Source organism: Hippopotamus amphibius, chromosome 4 (assembly GCF_030028045.1).
Source record: "Hippopotamus amphibius kiboko isolate mHipAmp2 chromosome 4, mHipAmp2.hap2, whole genome shotgun sequence".
Classification (NCBI taxonomy): domain Eukaryota; kingdom Metazoa; phylum Chordata; class Mammalia; order Artiodactyla; family Hippopotamidae; genus Hippopotamus; species Hippopotamus amphibius.
In genome coordinates, this window is record NC_080189.1 from 161,864,357 (window position 1) to 161,884,522 (window position 20,166).

Below are 20,166 nucleotides of genomic sequence, written 5' to 3' on the forward strand. Positions count from 1 at the left end.
GGTGTCAGAGGCCAGAGGCGGCCAAATGGGCTAAAGTAAGAGCTAACAGGTACTTTGGGGTCCTGCATGAGGGCACTCCCCTGAGAGGACTGAAGTGAGGGCTGAAGTTTCAATTGGCCTCCCCAGAGGGGGCCCCTCTTTCTAATCCCCAAACAGCCGCAACATAAGCCAGCAGAGGCTGTCCACGGCAGGCCAGAGCTTTGCCAGGGGACTCAGTCCTCCCAGCAGCCCCGGAGCAGCCACTTGGCGTCCGGTGGTCTCCTCCTGCTTTGGCGAAGCGTCTCTCTTCTCATAATGATGGATGCAGCCTGGGCCATCATGGATAAAAAGCCCCGATTGAAAGGCACTAATTACCCATCATTATTTCCCATGCCGTAATTTGTGTGGAACGAGATTTCAATCAGTTGTCTGTGATCAGCCTGGTTTTGACTAATCTTTCTAACGACAAGATGCTTAATTACAGATTTTTGCCTGGGCTCCGTTGGCGTACAGGGGGAGGCAGGCTCTCACTGAAGCCAGTTTGCTATCCAGTCATTTTGTAGTCTTAAGTCCCAGAGGGGCCCCCGAGGGAAGAGAGAGAAAGAGAGTATGAGGAAAGTATTCCTGAGGAGACCAGACAAAATCAGACCATCTCAGGAATGGTCCTGTGGTAGTCACGTGGTGATGGAGGGGAGCAGGTAGGCTGAGTCAGCCTGTTCCCCTGCTCAAGTCACCTACCTACTGTGTCTCTACACCCCCAGCCAGCCTGGCTCTCTAGGTAGTGTCTTTGAGTGAGTCACGACTTCTGGGGGCTTCAGCTCCTCATCTGAAAGTCACCAGGCCAGGAAGGAGAATCTCTGAGCACTTATGATTCACTGACTCCCGCTGTGCGCTGGTGTCTGTCCAGAAAAATAGATACACTGTTGAAAGATATGCATCTCAAGATTTCACAAGGAGTGATAAAAACACTATTTATTAAAATAGGTGATTCAGACTACTCCAGGGGCAGGTCAGTTTGAATTAAAGAAATATCTGAGTTTAAGGGAAAAATACGTAATGAATGGACTCAGATGCATGGAATTGGATTAATTATAATCCTTTGTTCATAATACTTTTCATCACTGGCTTCCCCTTCCTCCGCCCTCCCCCACCGTCCCCCTCCCCTCCTCCTTCCCTCCTCTCTTCCCTCCCTCCCATGTAATAAGTACCCATGGATCCTTGTCCCAACAGGAATGCTGGGACCTTGTCACTTACTCATATTTAGCCACGTGGTCCTCCCCATTCTGTCCCTCCATTAAAGGCTCATTCTGCATCCTCTAGTAATATTTTTAAAGGAAGTTTAGCTGTGTTACCTTCAGGTGCCTGAGGGGCTTATTCATAACAAATAAAGCCTTGCTGGAGGGTCTAAGGATCTGCTTTAATGAATAGCTCAGTGGCCCCTGGTTAGCAAATGAATTATGGAAATGTACATGAGTCTCTCAAGTGTTCAGAAACCACTTTTCTTCTGTAGGGTGGATTCCTGCTTCAGGCTTATTTATCCTCTTAATTTGCCTAACCTACTACTTTCTCTCCTGGTAAATAGCAAGTTCCTTGTGGAATTATCCTCAGTTTTAGAGCTGGGGACTGGGTTGAGGGGAGCGCTTTGCTGGGTTTAACCACAGGCCGCCACGAGCTGCTGGATTTTCTGGAAGGGGTTTCCTGGGAGAATCACAACAGCAGCCACTGCCCACTGAGAGTTTGCTGGGCCTCAGCACATTGTAAACGTTTTGTCTGCATTAGGCTCTGCTAGCCCAGAACAACCCTATGAAGGAGGTGCTGTATTGGAGCCCATTTTACAGATGAGGACCCTGAGGCCTAGAGAGGAAGACTTGTTTACTCAAAGTCAACAGCTACTGTGGACTGGCTCATCTGACGTCAGAGTGACAGCTCGTAACGGTTAAGTGACTCAGCGGCTTGTTTCTGCTCTCACAGGGGCGGCCCCAGCACAGAGTCAAAAGATGGCTCTGAGGGCAGCCCCTCTACATGTGATTTGGATCCCGGCATGTGGTGGGGTGGACTCTACCCAATAGGGGACAGCAAGCCAGGCCCCAGACTAATCAGGCCAGCCCATCCCTCTTCCCTCCAGGAGCCTCTGTTCCTCCAGAAGCTTCTCTTCTGCTACCTGCCCACCAGTAGGTGGCTTGAGCGGGGTAGATCCCTGGGATTGTAGCTTAAAGTTTTTTTATTTTTTAAAATTTCATTTATTTTTATTCCTTTTTTATTTAAAAAATTTTTCTTGTTGGAGTATATTTGTTCTAGCTTAAAATTTTATGATTGTCTCTTGCTGATATCCTGTAGTTTCTCCTCCTCTAGAGGTCCGTGGCAAAACAGCTGAACAGTTTGGGGTTTCCTTTAGAATTTCCAAGACTCTGTTGGTCTCTGTATCAGGAAAACCTTCAACCACTTCCCTGTCCAGCAAAGTGATGTCCAACAGAAGAAGAGAGCCCCCCAGTAAGCTCAGGTGTCCCTGGAGGTCAGGCTGCTCTGGGGTAAGGGTCCCACACTGGATGCTAAAAGTGGCAGACCTGGGTGAGGGTGGGGAGCCCACATTAATCAGATGGTGGTGACATTGAGGTCAGGGCAGCTCTGGCTGTGCTCCTGTAATGAGATGGATCAGAGGGAAAATGATGCCTCGAGGGGTTTCGACCACTGACTATTGCTCTTTCAAAGGCGGCTCAGATGAGGCAGCAGTCCCCTCCTGTTAAGTCAATAGTCATCGACCATTTGGGGACTGGGTCCCAGCCAACCACAAATGATGGACTCGACATGACCCTCTCCTCTCCAGAGCGCAAGTGTTAGCCACCTCCCTCTCATCTCAAGGCTGCGCTCTTCCTGCACCCCATCCCGGCCACCCACCCGGTGGCCACATCCTCCCTTGACATTGAGGCTCCACCTCTGAGATCTTCCCTGATCCAGTCTCCCATCCTTCCAGCTGTCCCGCTCCTTCTTCCTGCTGTCCCTCAGCCTCCACCCCCTGGAAACCCCCATGCTCTTGGGCCCTCTGTTTTTTCCCAATTCCTCTCTTTCTGACATCACTCTAGCCCCAAACTACACCATGTGCCCAACCCTCAGCTCCCGGGCCCTGTACCCACCCCCTTCCCTCCAACGTCAAAGTCGGTGGTTCTCAACTGAGGGTGATTTTGCCCCCTGGGGAGCACCTGGCAATGTCTGGAGAAGGTTTGGGTTGTCATATCTGGGGGTGGAGGTGCTACTGGCTTCTAGTGGGTAGAGGGCAGGCATGCTGCTATAAACGTTCTGCAATGCACAGGATGGCCCCACAGTGAAGAATTACCGGCCCCAAATGTCAGTAGTGCCCGGGTTGAGAAACGCAGATTGAAGATCCCCTGCATTGCTGCCCCTGCAGAGTGAGTTAAGGCACCTGGTAAACCTTTATGCCCCTGATTTCTGTTCACTCCTCCTCCCACAGTGGCTGTTGCAAACTTTCTTCCTTTTTCTAGATCTCCTGACCTCACCTCCCAATTTCACAGAGTGAGGAGAGGCTGCATGGGGGGCGAGGGTGACCACCTCCGAACCTCCCCTCTGCACAGCCAACCTTCCCTCCCCCTCTTACTACTTCGACTCATTTCTCTATTTCTCTTCCGGGGCATCCAGACTGCTTGCAAACTCCCACCAGTTCCCCTGACTGCATGTGCTATTCCTGTAGGATTCAAACTTGATTCCCCTAAGAATCACATCTGGGGGGACTTCCCTGGTGGTCCCAAGGGTAAGAATCTATGCTCCCAATGCAGGGGGCCTAGGTTCGATCCCTGCTGGGGGAGCTAGAGCCTGCATGCATGCTGCAATGAAGAGCCTGCATGCTGAAGCTGAAAAAGATCCCGCTGCCACAGTGAAGATCTCGCATGCTGCAACTAAGACCCAGTGCAGCCAAAATAAATAAATAAAAAAAAAAAAAAAAAAAAAAAAGAATCACGGCTGGGATACTAAAAACAAACCAACAAACAAAATCAAACATGCAGATTTGTGGACCCCACCTGCAGTGAGGAATGTTCAAGATATGACTGGGGTAGGATCGGGTCCAGGAAGCTGCTTGTTCAACCGACACCTCGGCTGACCCTGACGAAGTTTGGAATAGAATTTGAGAAAAGCTGACACTCATCTTTTGTAATCTTAATCTCTGCATCTTGACTGGCTCTTTACTGTTAGCATGTAACATAGAGTCCGCTGTAGAATTCATTGCCTCCTCTGGGGAGAGATGGGGAGTGATGGGGAGCGATGGGGAATTATGCTGGGTCAGTAGGTGGGATCAGGATTGCCCAGGGCAAACTGGAAAGTAATTTTTAATCTTCTTAAATTCCTTACATTCTTGACACACCCCCTTCTCATCAAAGAAGCCAATAAGTTATGGACAATAACAACAAAACATTCCTTCTCTGCCTTCACCACCCCTAAGTTCAAGTGGATGGTGCTGCCTAAAGGTGTGCAAGGAGGCCCCCACCCCCACGCCCTCCTCTGCTGGCCAGACTTCCTGGAAGGATTGTCTACTGTTCAGTGCCTCCTGCGGCCCTGGCTGTGTGGCTCCCATCCTCCCACGCCGTGACACTGCTCTGACCAGCCACCTCCTGACTGCGCACTGCAGGGGACTTGCCCTGACGTTGTGGCTGCACGTGACCTGCTGCCACCCCCTTCTCCATGGCTCTCCTCACTGCCATGGAGGCAGTCCACACCTCTCTTTCTCTTCTCCTCCAGCTCCTCTAGCCACTTCTCTACCCTCTTTTTGGACTTCTTTCCCTCTGTCCTTCCTTTAAATTATGCTGTTGAATAAAGGAACAGTGTCCAGGAGGTCAAGGATGGCTGGAGGGAGGACGCACGTTTCCTGGAGGGAAAATGAACGCACCTGTGAAAGAATGAGTGAATGAATGAAGCCAGAGCAGAGGGGCATGGCAGGCGGCGGGGGAGCCCCTGTCGGTGTCGTGTTCCCCACCCCATCCCCCGCTTTCCTGACCACACTCTGCACACATGTGTGTGTTGAGGCGTCTGTCCTTCTGGTGAGAGGATGCGCTTCTCGACATCATGGGGTGTGCCGGTCATTCCCGCTGCCTGGCCCGCACTTGGCACACAATAGGTGCCTGAAGTGAGTGTTGACTCTCCCTGGAAAAGACATTCTAGTGGGGCCAAAATAATGGTCCCAGAAACGAGAAGCCTGCAGGAGTGACCTCCCCAGCTGGGGCTCAGGCACCATATTCGCAGCTGGATTTCCGTGCCAACTCTGAGGCCAGGGTCAAATTTGCTCCCTTCTCAGTCCTAGAGCCTAGGGCCTGGAGGCAGCGGCCTGGACAGGGTGGGTCTTGGCTGCATAGCCTACTAAAGAGCGCTTTGAACCAATAAGGAGAGAGGCAGGAGAGGAAACCTGTGGCTTAGGGTATGAAATCACTGCCTGCCCTGGGTGTCCTTCAGGGCTGGCTGATCCATGAGGCTGGGGAAGACAGTTCGGAAAACTGTGGCCTGCTGTCCACTGGACGTAGCTATAGGGCTCCCCAGCTGCATTGCTCAGGGCACAAGCTTCTCATACATCCAAGGCACAGATCTGAAGTGGGTGGCGTATAATACATGTTCACTAAATAGCAGTTGCTATAGTTACTGTTTATATTAAGTGCATCTCCCGAAATCTCTAGGGGTACTCACAAGCCTGAGGAAGGAGCGGGATGGGGCGCTCGGGTCTGGGAGCTGCCTCGCCCTGCGGTATTTGTCACGGTGGGCCTGGGATGCTCCTGGGCACGGCAGAGCCTAAAGCAGCAGCGGGAGGAGATTACAAGTGTAAGAGCACCTGGTCTGCTCTCCCTGCAGGCCCAGCGCAAGGGCATGGTGTGGAGTTAACCCACAGATGCACTTGTGCTTCTCAGGTTGATGGCATTTCCTGAGAACACACCAGGGACCCTCTGGTGGATGGAGGGGTGGTAGGTGGCCATGTGGTACCTGGGAGCATTACAGGGGACCAGCAAAAGATGTAAAAAAAAAAAAAAAAGGCAGAGGAGACTTTCAGTGGTGTACCCACTGCTCATGTAAGGGAAACTCAGGGCTAGTAGGAGAGGTGTCTCAGAATATTCAGTTTGGAAAAGAGACCTGAGAGCTTTTATCTTCAAACACTACATTCCAGTAGATAATAAACTTCTTGACAGTAGGGGCCTTATAGGTATCTTTTATCTTTTTATCAGAAGCAGCTCCCAGCTTCTGATTAGAACGGTCTGCGGGGCAATGAGTTCCCTGCCTCCGGACATGTTCAAGTGTAGATGGATGGGAGAATCCCCTGGGAGGGGTATTGACTGTGAAATTATTGGTGGGACCAGGGACCGTGGTGGCCCCTCCCCGTCATAAGGTTGTTTTCGGTGGTGTGAGCGTGTGGCCGAGGTTTTGTCGTGAGGGTGGACTTTGTGAGTGTGATAAGGCAGCCCTTTCCCCACATGGTGACCAATCCTTTCCTCAATGATCTGCTCAGAAAACAGGGGCTACCTCTGGGCATCGCTGGACTGTGGCGGCTTCCCCAGTGGGTCCTCCAGCACTGGGCCCACCCCGCCCCCCGCCCTGGGCGGGGACCCTATTTCCACAAATGGGGCTGTACTGCCGCCCTCTCCAGCCCTTTTCCTCCTCCAGGACCTTTCCCTCTTAACTTTCACCTGCTCCTCAGGCATCCGCCTTGGCCTCCTCTTTACCTCCACCCGACCAGGCCAGGACATGGACAGGTGGACCCTGACCCCGCCTCCGGACTCAGGGCCCGACTGGCCCAGAGCGCTAGAGTGCAGGCTGCGGCTGGGCTTCCCCGAGTGTTTCCCTGCCCTTCTCTCTTCTGGCTCACGCGGGAGAGAAGCCCCTCCCCTTGTCCTGGAAGCTGAAATGTGCGAGGGTCCCACGTTGCCTGCCTTCTCACCCACCAGCATGGTTCCGGGCGGAGGCATTTTTGTTGGGAAATATTTTATGACCCTTCGTGGTGATCCCGGCTCTCTGCCGATGCTCCCTGACGCCACAGTGAGGCAGGGGCGCTTCGAGGTTGAAACTTCAGATTAAGAAACAGCTGGCGGCTGCTGGGAGCTGGGGGCGGAAGGCTCCCTTGTGCTGCATGATGGAGGCTCAGTCTCTTGAGGAGGAGGCCGGCCTGAACCAGAGCTACGAAGGGGAATGAGAGCGGGCGCCTGGCAGCCACCCTCCAGATGTGCCCAGGCCAGACGCCAAACCCAGAGGGCGGCCAATTTGGCGGACGCCTCGGCCACAAGCCCTGCCTCTTGCCCTGGCCGGGTGACTTGGCATCTCTGGTCCCAGTCTCAGGGGTGGTGGCGTTTGGGGGAAGCTCCTAGCTTGGGCTTACCGGCTGCCCCTGGGGGAAGGGCCGGGTGACGTGGGTCATCGGGCCCTTGTACTGAGGGTGTCTGGTGCAGGGGGCTGGCACCCCTGGACTTTCAAATGTGTTCCCATTGTGCGGGAAGGCTGGCCAAAGATTTTGGCTGAATTGGTACCACTTTTTGTCCCCCTCAGACCAGCAACTTGCAAAGGGCTGGGGTGCCTCACCTGCAGCTCATTGATCAAATGTAGTTTTTGTCTTGAGGACTCAGAAGGTTCTGGGGGGTAGTGCCGGAAACTTGCTCTGGGCTGTGCCATTTTTCAGCCCAATTGACCTTCCCGGCCAGCATTTTATCTCACCAATGCCTTAGCATCGGGCCCCTCCCAGCCACCCCGCCCACCGGTGCCCGGGAGCCCAGAGCTAATTCCTGGGGCCGGGTCACACCCGCCGCACCTTCTGCGAGCTGACTCCTGCGCTCTGTGTCCCCAGGCTGCTCAACAGAATGTCCGCGGACGACCGGCACCTGGGCTCCAGCTGCGGCTCCTTCATCAAGACGGAGCCGTCCAGTCCGTCCTCGGGCATCGACGCCCTCAGCCACCACAGCCCCAGCGGCTCATCCGACGCCAGCGGTGGCTTCGGCCTGGCCCTGGGCGCCCACGCCAACGGTCTGGACTCGCCGCCCATGTTCACGGGCGCCGGGCTGGGAGGCACGCCGTGCCGCAAGGGCTACGAGGACTGTGCCAGCGGCATCATGGAGGACTCGGCCATCAAGTGCGAGTACATGCTCAACGCCATCCCCAAGCGCCTGTGTCTCGTGTGCGGGGACATCGCCTCCGGCTACCACTACGGCGTGGCCTCCTGCGAGGCCTGCAAGGCTTTCTTCAAGAGGACCATCCAAGGTGCGTGGCAGCAGGGTGGGCTGGGCAGGGTGCGGGCCCCGCGGGGAACTGGGTGATCCACGCGAGCGGCTGGCTCGGGGTCTGGGTACTACTGGAGCCAAGGTTCTGGAGGCTCCTCTTTCTGTCTCCCAGGGTTTCTCTTTCTGGGATTCTGGACAAGGGCTTTAACTCCCAAGCTGATGTTGAAATGGCATGCATCCCGCATAAGGTACCGCAGAAGACCCAAAGAAAACCCATACAAATGCCTTAGCACAGGTGGGCCTAGGATGGGAAATGCTGTCAAATGTATGATCCTAAAAAGCTGATTTTTGGGAAAAAAAAGTTAGCCCTGTTTGCCCTGCAATTCCAGACATCTTGAACGATAATGGGCCTCTCATTTTGCTTTTATCTTTTTTAATTGCACAAGTGGAACGTGTCTATTTTCTTCATCGTGAAAGAGTCAGGGCCACAGAGCAAGGGGAATCTCCCCCTGACCCCTCATCCTGTCCCATCCACGTGGGGCTGCTCTTCGAGGGGTTTTACAATGTATGTACATATCAGCCGAGTCATGTTCCGATGGCCGTGGGGTGGCTGCCTCTCTCAATGGGCGCTCACTCTGATGGAGGTGGGCAAGAAGAGCCCTACCAGTACTCTCTGTGAAGTCAGTCCTAGGTAAGTTGGGGAATAACGATGGAGCCACCCTTACAGGGCTGTTATCAAGTTCATGGCACAGGGCCCAGCACAGAGGAATGGCCAGGCATGGTAACCAAGATTCTTACTACAGTAGGTCATGTGTAGAGCACTTGCTGCATGCGTTCCATCGAGGATCTGTGAGCTCCTACTAAGTGCCAGGGTGGTGCTAGGATAGACCAAAAGCCCTGCTTGTGGAGATCACTGAGATGAGCAGATGCTGGTCCCTGGGGACAGAAACTGCAAACCAGACTGGAGAAAACCCAGGGGTGTCAATCCTGTCCCCGTCCTGCCTGGTGGTCCGAGAGTGTCCTCCCTTCCCCTATTCCCCTATTTCGCTTTTGGAAGAGGCAGGCTGAGCTTCCCTGGGATGATTCTTGGCTTGTTCGTTCAACACATATTTGTTTAAATTTCTTGAGACAAGTTATTTGTGAAACTAATTGAGGGCACCAGGATTGGCTGTTTCCAGTTCTATGCATTAGTTGAGATGGTGTGGTGTCCTGACCAGCCGCCAGGCAGGCTCCTGGGTCACATAGCTCCATCCCTTACCTTACAGCTCAGTGCTCTGGGGCCTGCCTCAGTTTCTCTGCTTCAGTTTGCTCCTGGGTAACGTGAGATGATGTCACGCCTATTTCACACAGAGCTGTTAAAACAGGCTTAAATGCATTAATATATATAAAGCACTCATACTGTTGCCTGGCACTTAGTAAGCACTAAATAAACATCTGCAATTATTATTTTCATTTTCACAATATCATGTAGTACATATTATTCCTAAGACAGACATACAATTTGCTTTATCTTACAGAGCAGGCCTTTGTAATTACATACATTTAAATAAAATAATACAGTTATAGTTTTGACTTAACAGGATTTCAACTATTTTAGTTGAAATTTAGTTATAAATTTATTTATTTATAACTAGTTATAAATATATAACTAGTTATAAATATATAGTTATGTATTATTTATTTATTTATTAAATGGGCCCTTTTAAAAAATGTAAACATGGTAAAAGTTCAAACAGTACAAAGGAATAAAACAGTAAAAAGTAAGTTTTCCTAAAACCCCAGGCCCCAGTTCCCTGTGCCTTTCCCAAAAGGAGTCAGGATACCAACTTCTCTCAGCAAGCACTGACTGAGCACCTTTGTAACAGGCACTGTGCTAGCTTCCAGCATGGTGAGTGGATACACCCTGGTCCCTTCCAGGCTTCGCATCCCCATCTGGGAGGAGGCCCTGGAATCTCTAGACGTGAAAAGAAGTGCATGTAATTCTAAGTCTCCTGCCTCAGCCAGGGTTGAAAACCTCCAGTCCAATATCCAATCAATATCATTGGATATTTGACAAATAAACATGAGATGTTTAAACCAATTTAAGCTGCTAAAATAATAGTGTTTTTCTTCCCAAATTGGGAAGTGATCTTGGTAAAATTGCCACTATTTTAGACTGCTGGAGGTCAGTTTTTGAAAAACTGCTTTTTAGGAGACAATTACATTTTCTTCTCTCCATATTCTTAAATATGCTGGAGAGTTCTGGATCAAATTTTCTGAAAGCAGAGGCTGGCGTAGGCAAGCAGAGGCTGGTGTACTACACCCTTGACAGCGGCCTGGGTGCTGGCAACGTTCTGTGCAAGTCAAGAGCCCACAGGAAAGATTTGTAAATAGTCTTAATTACTTGCTACCACGTAAAGGATAAAGATCTCTTCCTAGAAGTCCAAAGACAAACAGCAGCATTTAGTGCAATCAGAACGGGACCGCTCTTGTCTCTTTTCTTTGTCACAAGAAGAGTTACTCACTTCCAACCAGAAAGAGGTTTCTATCTGGAACAGGGAAATTGAACTCTAAGGCTGATGGATGGCTCTGGTTATTTGATCAATTCTTTGGTTTTGTTCTAACAAAGATTTTGATTTTGTTGTTTCTGAGAGTCATAGTTGTAGGAAATTTGGAAAAAATGGGAAAAATATAAAGAGGAAACAAATGACCTACAATTGGACAACCCCAGAGACGAGCTTGAGTCCCTACCCTGAGTAAGGTGCTTCAGGGTGAGAAAGACAGGTACCTGCCCTCAAGAAGCTGGAATCTAAGGCTTAAAGCACGCAGGCTGCAGGCATTGGCTCCCAGCCAGGGCAGGGTCTCGGTGCGCACAGTCACGATAGACCTCCATTCTTTCCCTACAAATATTTATTGAGCACTGACGGTGCACTTGTCTGTGCTGGGGCCTAGCACTGAGGGGATGAGGGGGAAAGGGAGGTGGGCAAAGTACATTTTGCAGGCGGCTTCCTGCTTTTGTAAATCAAGTTGTATTAGAAGAGGGCCACACCTATTTGTTTACATATTGTCTCTGTTTCACTGCTTTGGTGCGGTAGCTGTCAGAGAACTTCTGGCCACAGAGCATAAAGCATTTACATTTTTTTGGCTTTTTACAGAAAGAAACTTGTTACCCACCCTGCACTTCAGCATTGAATAAGGTAGATGCAGCCCCCCAGCCCCCATGAGGCTTATAATCAATGCCTAGTGACGCATGTTAAGTGTTCATTACACTTTGCCCAAGTCTATGCTGTCAGTGCTGGGGGTTGTAGCGACACCCAGAGCAGCTGAGCTCCGAGGAGGTCGACAAAAAAGCACAGTCCTGAAGGGACAGAAAGGCTCCACAGCAAAGGAGCTAATCGTCACCCTGATTGGATTTAGTAGCATATCTAAAGAAAAAAAAGGATGCATCAGCCCTGAGGGCACAGGGAGTCAGCCTGGGACAGCCTGATGTGATTACAGGTTCAATGGATCTGATTCACATGTTTCTGATTATGATCTAGGTCCCCTGTAGGTCTTCTACTTGGAGTGAACTTGCTGGTTAGGCAGAATGCTGGCTGGGCAGATCAGTTTCTCCTCATACTGGAGTGTGCAGGCAGCCCTGGGCTTATACATCAGGTCCCTGAATCAGGGCAGTGTGAGTCAGCCCCTGAGAGATGGAGCCCCTTTCTGTGGCTGGCACAGTCAGGCTTCTGGATCATAGGGCTGAGTGCCGGCTTCTGGACTGGGATACTGACCCACAGCAATGAAAACGTTTGTCATGAGTACTGCACTGAAGGGGGGGCCTTTCGGGGAGCCGCTTGGGGAGTCTGTGCCAAGCTGTACCCCCAAACCCTGACCTCTTTCAGCAACTTCCCTGCCGCCTGTTCCACGGAGACAGTGGAGGCCCTCAGACGGGAACTCCCTCAGCTTGCTGCCACCAAACCAACCCACTCGCAGCGTCGCTCATTCGCTGATGGCACAGATCTTCACTGCTACCCACTCGTGCTGGGAGAGGTGGCTCCCACCCTGGGCGCTGCTCTTCTCAGGCTTGGGATCCACCTCCTCCCCACTTCCCAGAGACCCTCCTACGCATTATCTCCTCTCTTTTATCTTCTCACTCTCTAGGGGCTCCTTTGCATCAGTATTTAAATACTGCTAGTATCTCCAGTCTTAAAACCCTGAAGGGACTCCCCTCCCTGGTGGTCCAGTGGTTAAGACTCTGCACTTCCACTGCAGGGGGCATGGGTTTGATCCCTGTTTGGGGAACTAAGATCCACCAAGCTGCGCAGCCAAAACCAAAATCAAACCCCCAACAATATGCTCATATGTTATACTTGCATATTTTCAGTCGCTTTATGTAAAACTGTGTATTATTTTTTGAAAAACTTTTTCTTACATTTTGGGAAATGAGGTTTATCGAATGTTTCACATGACTCTGATGAAAGTGTCTTTGCCTTCTCTAGGGCCACTTTTTTTTTTTTTAATTAAAAAAATTTTTTAAATTAATTAATTAATTGGCTGCTTTGGGTCTTCGTTGCTGCATGCGGGCTTTCTCTAGTTGCAGGGAGCCGGGGCTACTCTTCATTGTGGTGCACCGGCTTCTCATTGCTGTGGCTTCTTGTCGTGGAGCACGAGCTCTAGGCACGCGGGCTTCAGTAGTTGTGGCACATGGGCTCAATAGTTGCAGCTCTCAGGCTCTAGAGCGCAGCCTCAGTAGTTGTGGCACATGGGCTTAGTTGCTCCGTGACATGTGGCATCTTCCCAGACCAGGGATGGAACGCGTGTCCCCTTCATTGGGAGGCAGATTCTTAACCACTGTGCCACCAGGGAAGCCCTAGGGCCACTTTCTGAGTCATCTGGGGCAGTGTTTCAGAGCACACAGTCTTCACTTCCATCCAGGTTACAGGAGATTTCATGAGCATGGATATGTTGCTGTCCCTCAAATTTTTGTTTTGAGCCCTAAGTACATTTCCTAGACCATTAGGATAGTTCATACAGTTCAGTCACTTTACAATCATGGTTTCCACAACGTATCAGGTACCATACTGCTTTTGACTCTCAATTGTTATTGTGACATATTCCCGGGAGTAGCTAAATTTGTGTTAAAGTTCTTTCCGCCTTTGTTACAGATTCAGTTGGGTGACAAGGCTCGATTGATGTCTTCTCGGGGCAGTGGGTCTCCCCGAATGATAGCTGTTCACTACAAAGTGACTGACACAGCACCTCTGATAAGAGGCTTCACGAAGACGCAGATATTAAGCAACTTTCCCTTTTCTAAAGGACAGCATTTGGGGAAAACTTCTGTCTTACATGGAGCTTACGAAGCAGCTGTTCAGTTCTTTGGTGACACTTTACTGAGTCCCCACCAGTGTGCTGGGAGCTGAAGTCAGAGCACTGGGCCCTACCCTGTGGACTTCTAGTTTCAGGGGTACGACAGATAGTAAATATGGCAGCAAATATAGAAGCACGCTGACAGACCCAGGTGCGCGCGGTGACGGACAAGCAAGTGATGGGAGCAAAGGTGGCTGAGAGAGGGGTCTAATTTAGTCTGGGGATTAGGTAAGGCTGTGCTCAGAAGGCAACTTTCAAGGTAAGGGGAAGCACAGGAGAGAATCCTGGGACCAGCATTCCAGGCAGAGGAGACAGCGGATCTGTTTCGGGACCAGAAGGAGGGCCAGCGTGGCTGTGGCGAGCGAGTGAAGGCCAAATGGAAGGAGGTGGGGCTGAGAGGCGGTCGAAGTCTCGGGGGTGGTGAGTGCCGCACCTGGATTTCCTTCTAGCTGGGATGGAAGGCGAAGACCACGCGTGCTGCACAGCCGCGAGGGGCTGTGTGCAGGGTCAAAACCACCCTGTCCCCCTCCCCATGTTCCCAGGGCACATGGCCAACTTTGCAGGTCACCAGGAGGCCCCTTGAGCAGCTCCTTAAAGAGAAACAGGCAAGAAAGAGGCCCTGGCACCGAGCTTCCTATGTTCACGTGGGGCCCAGGTGGAGGCTGGGAAGGAAACTCCCGGAGGAGAGGGGCTGGCAGTGGGGGGGGGGGGGGGGGGGCGTTATTGATGGGCTAGCCTGCCTTGGACCACCTCCAGGACTTTTGTCCTGCAGAATGAGGCCTGCGATCCCAGGGGACAGAGACTATGACAGGGATGCAGAGATGAAGCCAGGAGCAAGTGGGAGCGGGAGTGGGGTGCTGTCCCAGCCCTGCCACTCACCAGCCAGCTGACCTTGAGCAGAGCCTAGGGTCCTCTGGCCTCAGTTTCCTCATCTGTACAAAAGTATAAGAAGAGTCAATTAAACCCACAAAGCATTGCTGTCTACAGGGCACTGGGGGAATGAGAGGAAGAACAAACCACAGTTCCTCTTTTCAGAGGCACAGGCAGGGTGAAAGGCAGGTGAGACACAGCCAGACGGAGCAGGGAGGGCTTCCCAGAGGAAGGGACATTTAAGTGGGAGTGGAAAGTGAACATTCTTGGTAGAAAGAACAGCAGGAGCAGGCCCACAAGAGTTGAGTGTGCTCTGCTCGGGACATGGGGACCCACGATAGGTGATGGGCTGGAACAGAGCATGGGACTGGATGTCAAAGGGCTTCACAGGCCATATTAAGGAAAAGTATAGAGTAATATTTCAGCTTGAGCTGCTTCACCTGGCTTAAGATCCCAACTTTACAATTTCTTAGTTGTGTCAACTTGGGCAAGTTACTTAGTTTCTCTGGGCCATAGTTTCCTTGTCAATAAAATGGGACTAATGAGGCTGATAGCCAGTCCCTGCTCCTAGGATAGTCTTGCAGAAATTACGAGACATGCACGTAAATTGTTTAGCTTCATGCCTGGCCTATGATAACCATTAAACAGAAAGGATTTGTTATGTGTTATATCCTTGGCAACGAGAAGCCATTGAAGATTTTTGAGCAGGGAATTAGTCACATCTCCTTTTAGCAAGATAATTCTGGCAGTGACAGGGAAGATGGTCTGGAAATGGGAGTCTGGGGGCAGGCAGACCAGTGAGGAGGCGACTTTAACAGTCCAGGTCAGAGATCTAGTTAACAGTCCACTTAGAAGCATCCAAACCAGGAGCAGAAGGGTTAAAAGGAGAGGTTAGGGTTTTGAAAGAGATTTCAGTATAAAAAAATAGTCCCTGGATTGTGAGACTGGCTCTTAGATTTCTAATTTAGGCTATTAGGGAATGGTGATGTCATTAGAGGGGAAGAAACCTAGAAAGAAGAATTTTGCTGGTGGAAGGGGGGCGGCCAGGGAGGAGACCTGGGATAATGGATGATGTTTGAGACCTGTTGAGTTTGATCGGTTCACAACCTTACCCTAGACAGCTGGAAATACAGGGCTAGACCTCAAGAGTAAAATCCAAGTGAGGTTTTGGGTCTAATGGGATCTTCTAGGGCAGGGTTCTCAAAGTGTAGTCCCCAGACCTTAGCACAGGCTTCACTAGGGGTCTGGTTAGAAATGCGGTTTTCAGGCCTGTAGCATCTGAGGCTCTGGGGGTGGGGCCCAGCGGTCTGATTTAACAGTCCCTCCAGGAGAGCTTGTTCTAGGGAAAGCTCTTCTGAAGAAGAGGGGTGAAGGGATGGGGCGCCAGGAAGAGGGGCCCTGGTGAAAGGAGGGGCTCAGAGCCTTGAAAGGAGACTGAGAAACACCATATTTTATCAACTCTCAGATGCACGATCCCCCCGTGTAACATCTCTGAATTGTGCCGATTAGTGTCTGCTCGGTGACAGCTGTATGTGGTTGTCACTGCCCTCACAAGCACATTAAAACTTGCTGAAAGGGGCCAGTGACCTGGAAGGAAACCCCTGAGACAATAAGGGGCACTCAAGAAGCACAGTGTCATCAGCTGCTTTGTTAGCAGAGAGGACAATTCCATGGAAAAACATGAAAACAACGACTTTGATCAAAAATGATTCAGGAGAGTCACACTAGGAGAAGTTCTAGGAATATCTTCAACTTGTTTTTCTTATGTTTTTCCTTTCATGTATGCACAAGAATGCTATGTGATCAAATCTAACTAAATCTCAAAGAGCTCTTTTAATAAGGAAAAAAGAAAATGCTAGTGGCAAGGAAGCCCAGCCATACTTTGATTGCAGATGCTTCTCCTCTCTTTCTTGGTGGTATAGAAAATAATGGTGCAATCTTACCGTCAAAAGCATCTGAGATTCTATGCAATAAATATAGAAGCCGTCCGAGACGTTACAAGAGTCCCTGCAGAAAAGGGAGATGAAATCTAACAGAGGAGCAGTTTTAAGAGGTGTGATGGGTGTCTGCCGCTTCAGGGAAGGACCAGGATGGGGAAGGCCCAAGAGAGGGGATTGCATTTGACAACTGGGAGGTCATTGCTGAATTCTAGGTTTCTCTGGGTGGGGGCTCTTGCTTTCAATTCATTTGCTTTGATTAACAGGTATTTCAGGGGGCAGGCACTGTACTTGAGATACAGAAATGAAAGACCTAACAAGCTCTATTCCCAATAAGCACACAGTTCAGAAGGGAGGACCGCATGCAAAATCCTGATTATGAAACATTGAGCTAGTTGCTTTCAGGATGTGTATGTGTGTGGTGGGGGTGAGGAGGGTGATGGATGAGGCCTGTGAGGGGAAACAGGAAGGGGCATGTAAACCTATCTGGGACAGAAGGGAAGAGCATGTCACCGAAAAGGCCACATGAGCACTGAGGCTCCAGGGATGTGGAAGAGTTTGTCAGGAGGGGTTTTAGCTACAGGGAGGTATGAGAGGGCTCAGAGGCTCCATGCAGTTTCCTGGAGCCTACAAACTGGGGGCCTCGGTGGAGGGAGATTAGAGTGGACTGGTCAGAGGTGGCCAGATCACAGAGGGCCTGGTGTGCTTTTCCCTGGAGGTTAGATTTCATCTTTACACAATGAGGAAATTAATTTTAAATTAATTTTTAACTTCTATCAAAATAATGTGTGCATAGTTTAAAAAGACTCCTATAATGAAAAACAACAGTCCCTGACCCTACCCATTCTCTCCCTTTCCCTCCTGATCTAGAGTTAGCCATTTAAGAAAATCTTTCTTCTAGCCCTTTATCTTCTTAATTACTAATATGATTTTACAGCTATACTTACTGACGTAGCAATTTTACATTGTTTCTTGACTTCCTGTTATGGAAGATGAAGAGTTAGTTCCTAATATACGAACCATCCCAACACACATGCCTTTTCCATCTTCCCATTGTCTGAATATGGTTATACCACAATTTTTGGTTAAGTGAATCTATTTACCTACTGCCAATTCCTCCTGGATGTCTCCTTGACTTTTCTCCTGGTTGGATCCTCTGTTCTCTGGATCCTACCTCTTCCTCTTTTTGGTCCTTCCCTTTTGGGGACAGGGTTGGGGGGGAGCTCATGCTAGAAAGGCACAGGAGAGGTAAAATTGTTGATATCTTGGATGTGTGGAAATGTCTATACTCACTCTTTCAACCCATACATTACATTCTAGCTGAGAATAATTTCTCCTCAGAATTTGGACACCATTGCTGCTTTGTCTGCTAGCTTCTAGTGCCGCTGTCAAGAAGTTTGATTTGTTCACTTAGAAAATGTATATTGAGGCTTCACTCTTTCCCAGACATAGTTCTAGGTCTTGGAAAACAGCGGTGAACGAAGCAGACAATGAACAAGCTAAATAAAGTCAGGTGACGGTGCTAAGTAGAAAAAAAGTATGCGCACAAGTTTTCTGTGTTTGTATGTGCACAGAGACGGTTTTTTGCCTTATGGTCTGAGATGTGGTGGCCAATCTTACTCTTGATCCTTTGATTTGTTTTTAACTCTCCATGAAAGTTTTTAGGATTTTTTTTTGTCTTCCATGATAAAAAAATCTGTGCTGTGTGTGTAGGTCTTTATTATTATTATTATTATTTGATATTATTATTATCATTATTATTATTATTTGAGGTAATTGTAGATTCCCATGCAGCTGCAGAAAATAATATAGAGAGATCCCAGGTATATAGATCCCATACCTTTCACCCAGTTTCGTCCAAAAGTAACATCTTACATAACTATGCAGCATGCATAACTATACGTAGCTATATGACATAACATATATGGGCTATATAGCATAACTATATGTAGCAAGATTTCACAACCAGGAAATTGGCATTGATATCAACCAACCTTATTCAGATTTCACCAGCTGTACGTGTGTGTGTGTGTGTGTGTGTAAGTTCTATGCAGTTTTATCACTGCAGATTCCTGTGACCACCACCACAGTCAAGATACAGAAAAGTTCCATTACACAGGATTCCTTTTAAAGCCACACCACCTTCCTCTCTCTTCCCTCCCTGACCATGACAGCCATTGATCTGTGCTCCGCCTCTATAATTTTGTCAAGGTCTTTTTTTCATTCATTCTTCTGGACTCTCAGCAGGCCTTTTGATCTGGAAACTCATATTCTTCAGGTCTTAGACATTTTCGTCCCTCCCCTGCTTCTTGCCGCAACCCCCTTTCTCCCTTGGTGATAACTTTCTCTCCACTGTTTTCTCTTTCAAAAACTCCTAAGGGTTGGATATTGAGCTTCCAGGATCAATCTTCTAACTCTTACCTCTTTTCTAGCTTATTGTCCATCTCTTTGATTTTTGGTTCTATTTTAAGAGTTGCTGCTTAGGTGATTCTTTGGAATTTTTTGGTATTTTTAATTTCTATGAGCTCCATTTTATACTTTTTATAGCATGCTGTTCTTGTTTCATGAGTATTTTTATCTTCTCAAGGCAACAGTATTCCGAGTGTTGCTTGTGGAGGTTTATTTCTCCTCGCTTTGTCCTGGTTTCTTCCCACATACTTTCCCCCCTGTTTATTTTGGTTAGTTTTTGTGTTGTTTTTTTTAAGATTTATTTTATTTTTAAAAAAATTTTTGGCTGCGTTGGGTCTTCATTACTGCACACAGCTTTCTCTAGTTGAGGTGAGCGGGAGATACTCTTTGTTGTGGTGTGCAGGTTTCTCATTATGGTGGCTTCTCTTGCTGTGGAGCACTGGCTCTAGGTGTGCAAGCTTCAGCAGTTGTGGCACGTGGGCTCAGTAGTTGTGGCACACGGACTTAGTTGTTCCACGGCATGTGGGATCTTCCCGGACCAGGGATGGAACCCATGTCCCCTGCTTTGGCAGGCAGATTCTTAACCACTGTGTCACCCGGGAAGCCCAGTTAGTTTTTATATTGAAGGCTTTTCATAGATGTAGTGATAACCTTTGGCTGTCTTAAATGCAAACAGGGATAAAAAGCATAGAAGGAGCTTTCCTTTGGCTTATTTTTATCTGCTGGTCTTTTCGCTGATGCTGTTTGTTCTTCCAGAGAAGGTTGCTATAAATTCCCATCTTCAGGTTGGGGGAGTGGGGAGTGGAGAGTGGGTGTGAGGGGGTGGAATGTATGTTTGGCTGCTAGAATTTGGGGAGTGGGCTTCAGGAGTGGGGCTCGGCTGTGTCACTGTTCGGTATGCAGTATTCAGTCATCCTCTTTTCAGCTTCAGCTTCCCTTCTGCCCCCTGCTAAGCCTGGGGTTCCTGAGTCCCAGTTCACTTGCTTACACTCTCCAGAGATTAAGTGGGCTTCTCTCGTGCAAGCTATGGGGAGATCCTTGGCGGCCACATAGAATGGCAGCTAAGTATACCTTAAATGCAGACTTCCAGTAAATTCCCACTTTCAATTCCATACCTCACTCCAACTTCTGCTGTGTCTTCAACACCTGAGGCTTTTTGAGGTTCTGCGGTACAAACGACTTATTTCTTATCTGGAATCCCCTCTGGCTACTCTGGTTCTGACTTCCTTCATTCTTCTGCGACAGTTCTCACTCCCTTACTGCCCTTTAGCGGGCTCTCGGGAAGGCACGCAGACATAAGTGTTCAGCGTGTGTGATGAACCAGAGGTCCATCGAGGCATTTTGCACAGGAAAGTTGTTCACGCCTCTCCAGGGGCAGCGTGGAGGGTAGACTGACTGGAAAGGGCAATGGAGGTGAGAGGGGGCAAGTGCACTAGAGGTGAGGCAAGAGGTGA

At 49.4% G+C, this 20,166-nt stretch overlaps 1 protein-coding gene across 3 annotated transcripts in view; it reads left to right on the forward strand.

The window, feature by feature from the left end:
- ESRRB (estrogen related receptor beta) overlaps window positions 1–20,166 on the forward strand; it is a 104,364-nt gene that overhangs the window by 44,908 nt on the left and 39,290 nt on the right. For 2 of the 3 annotated variants that reach the window (XM_057731809.1, XM_057731811.1), the window contains one exon: window positions 7,799–8,208. In XM_057731809.1, the coding sequence (XP_057587792.1) occupies window positions 7,799–8,208 (410 nt within the window). Of the gene's footprint in view, window positions 1–7,798; window positions 8,209–20,166 lie in introns of those variants that run through there. The other variant, XM_057731810.1, reaches the window with a different exon arrangement.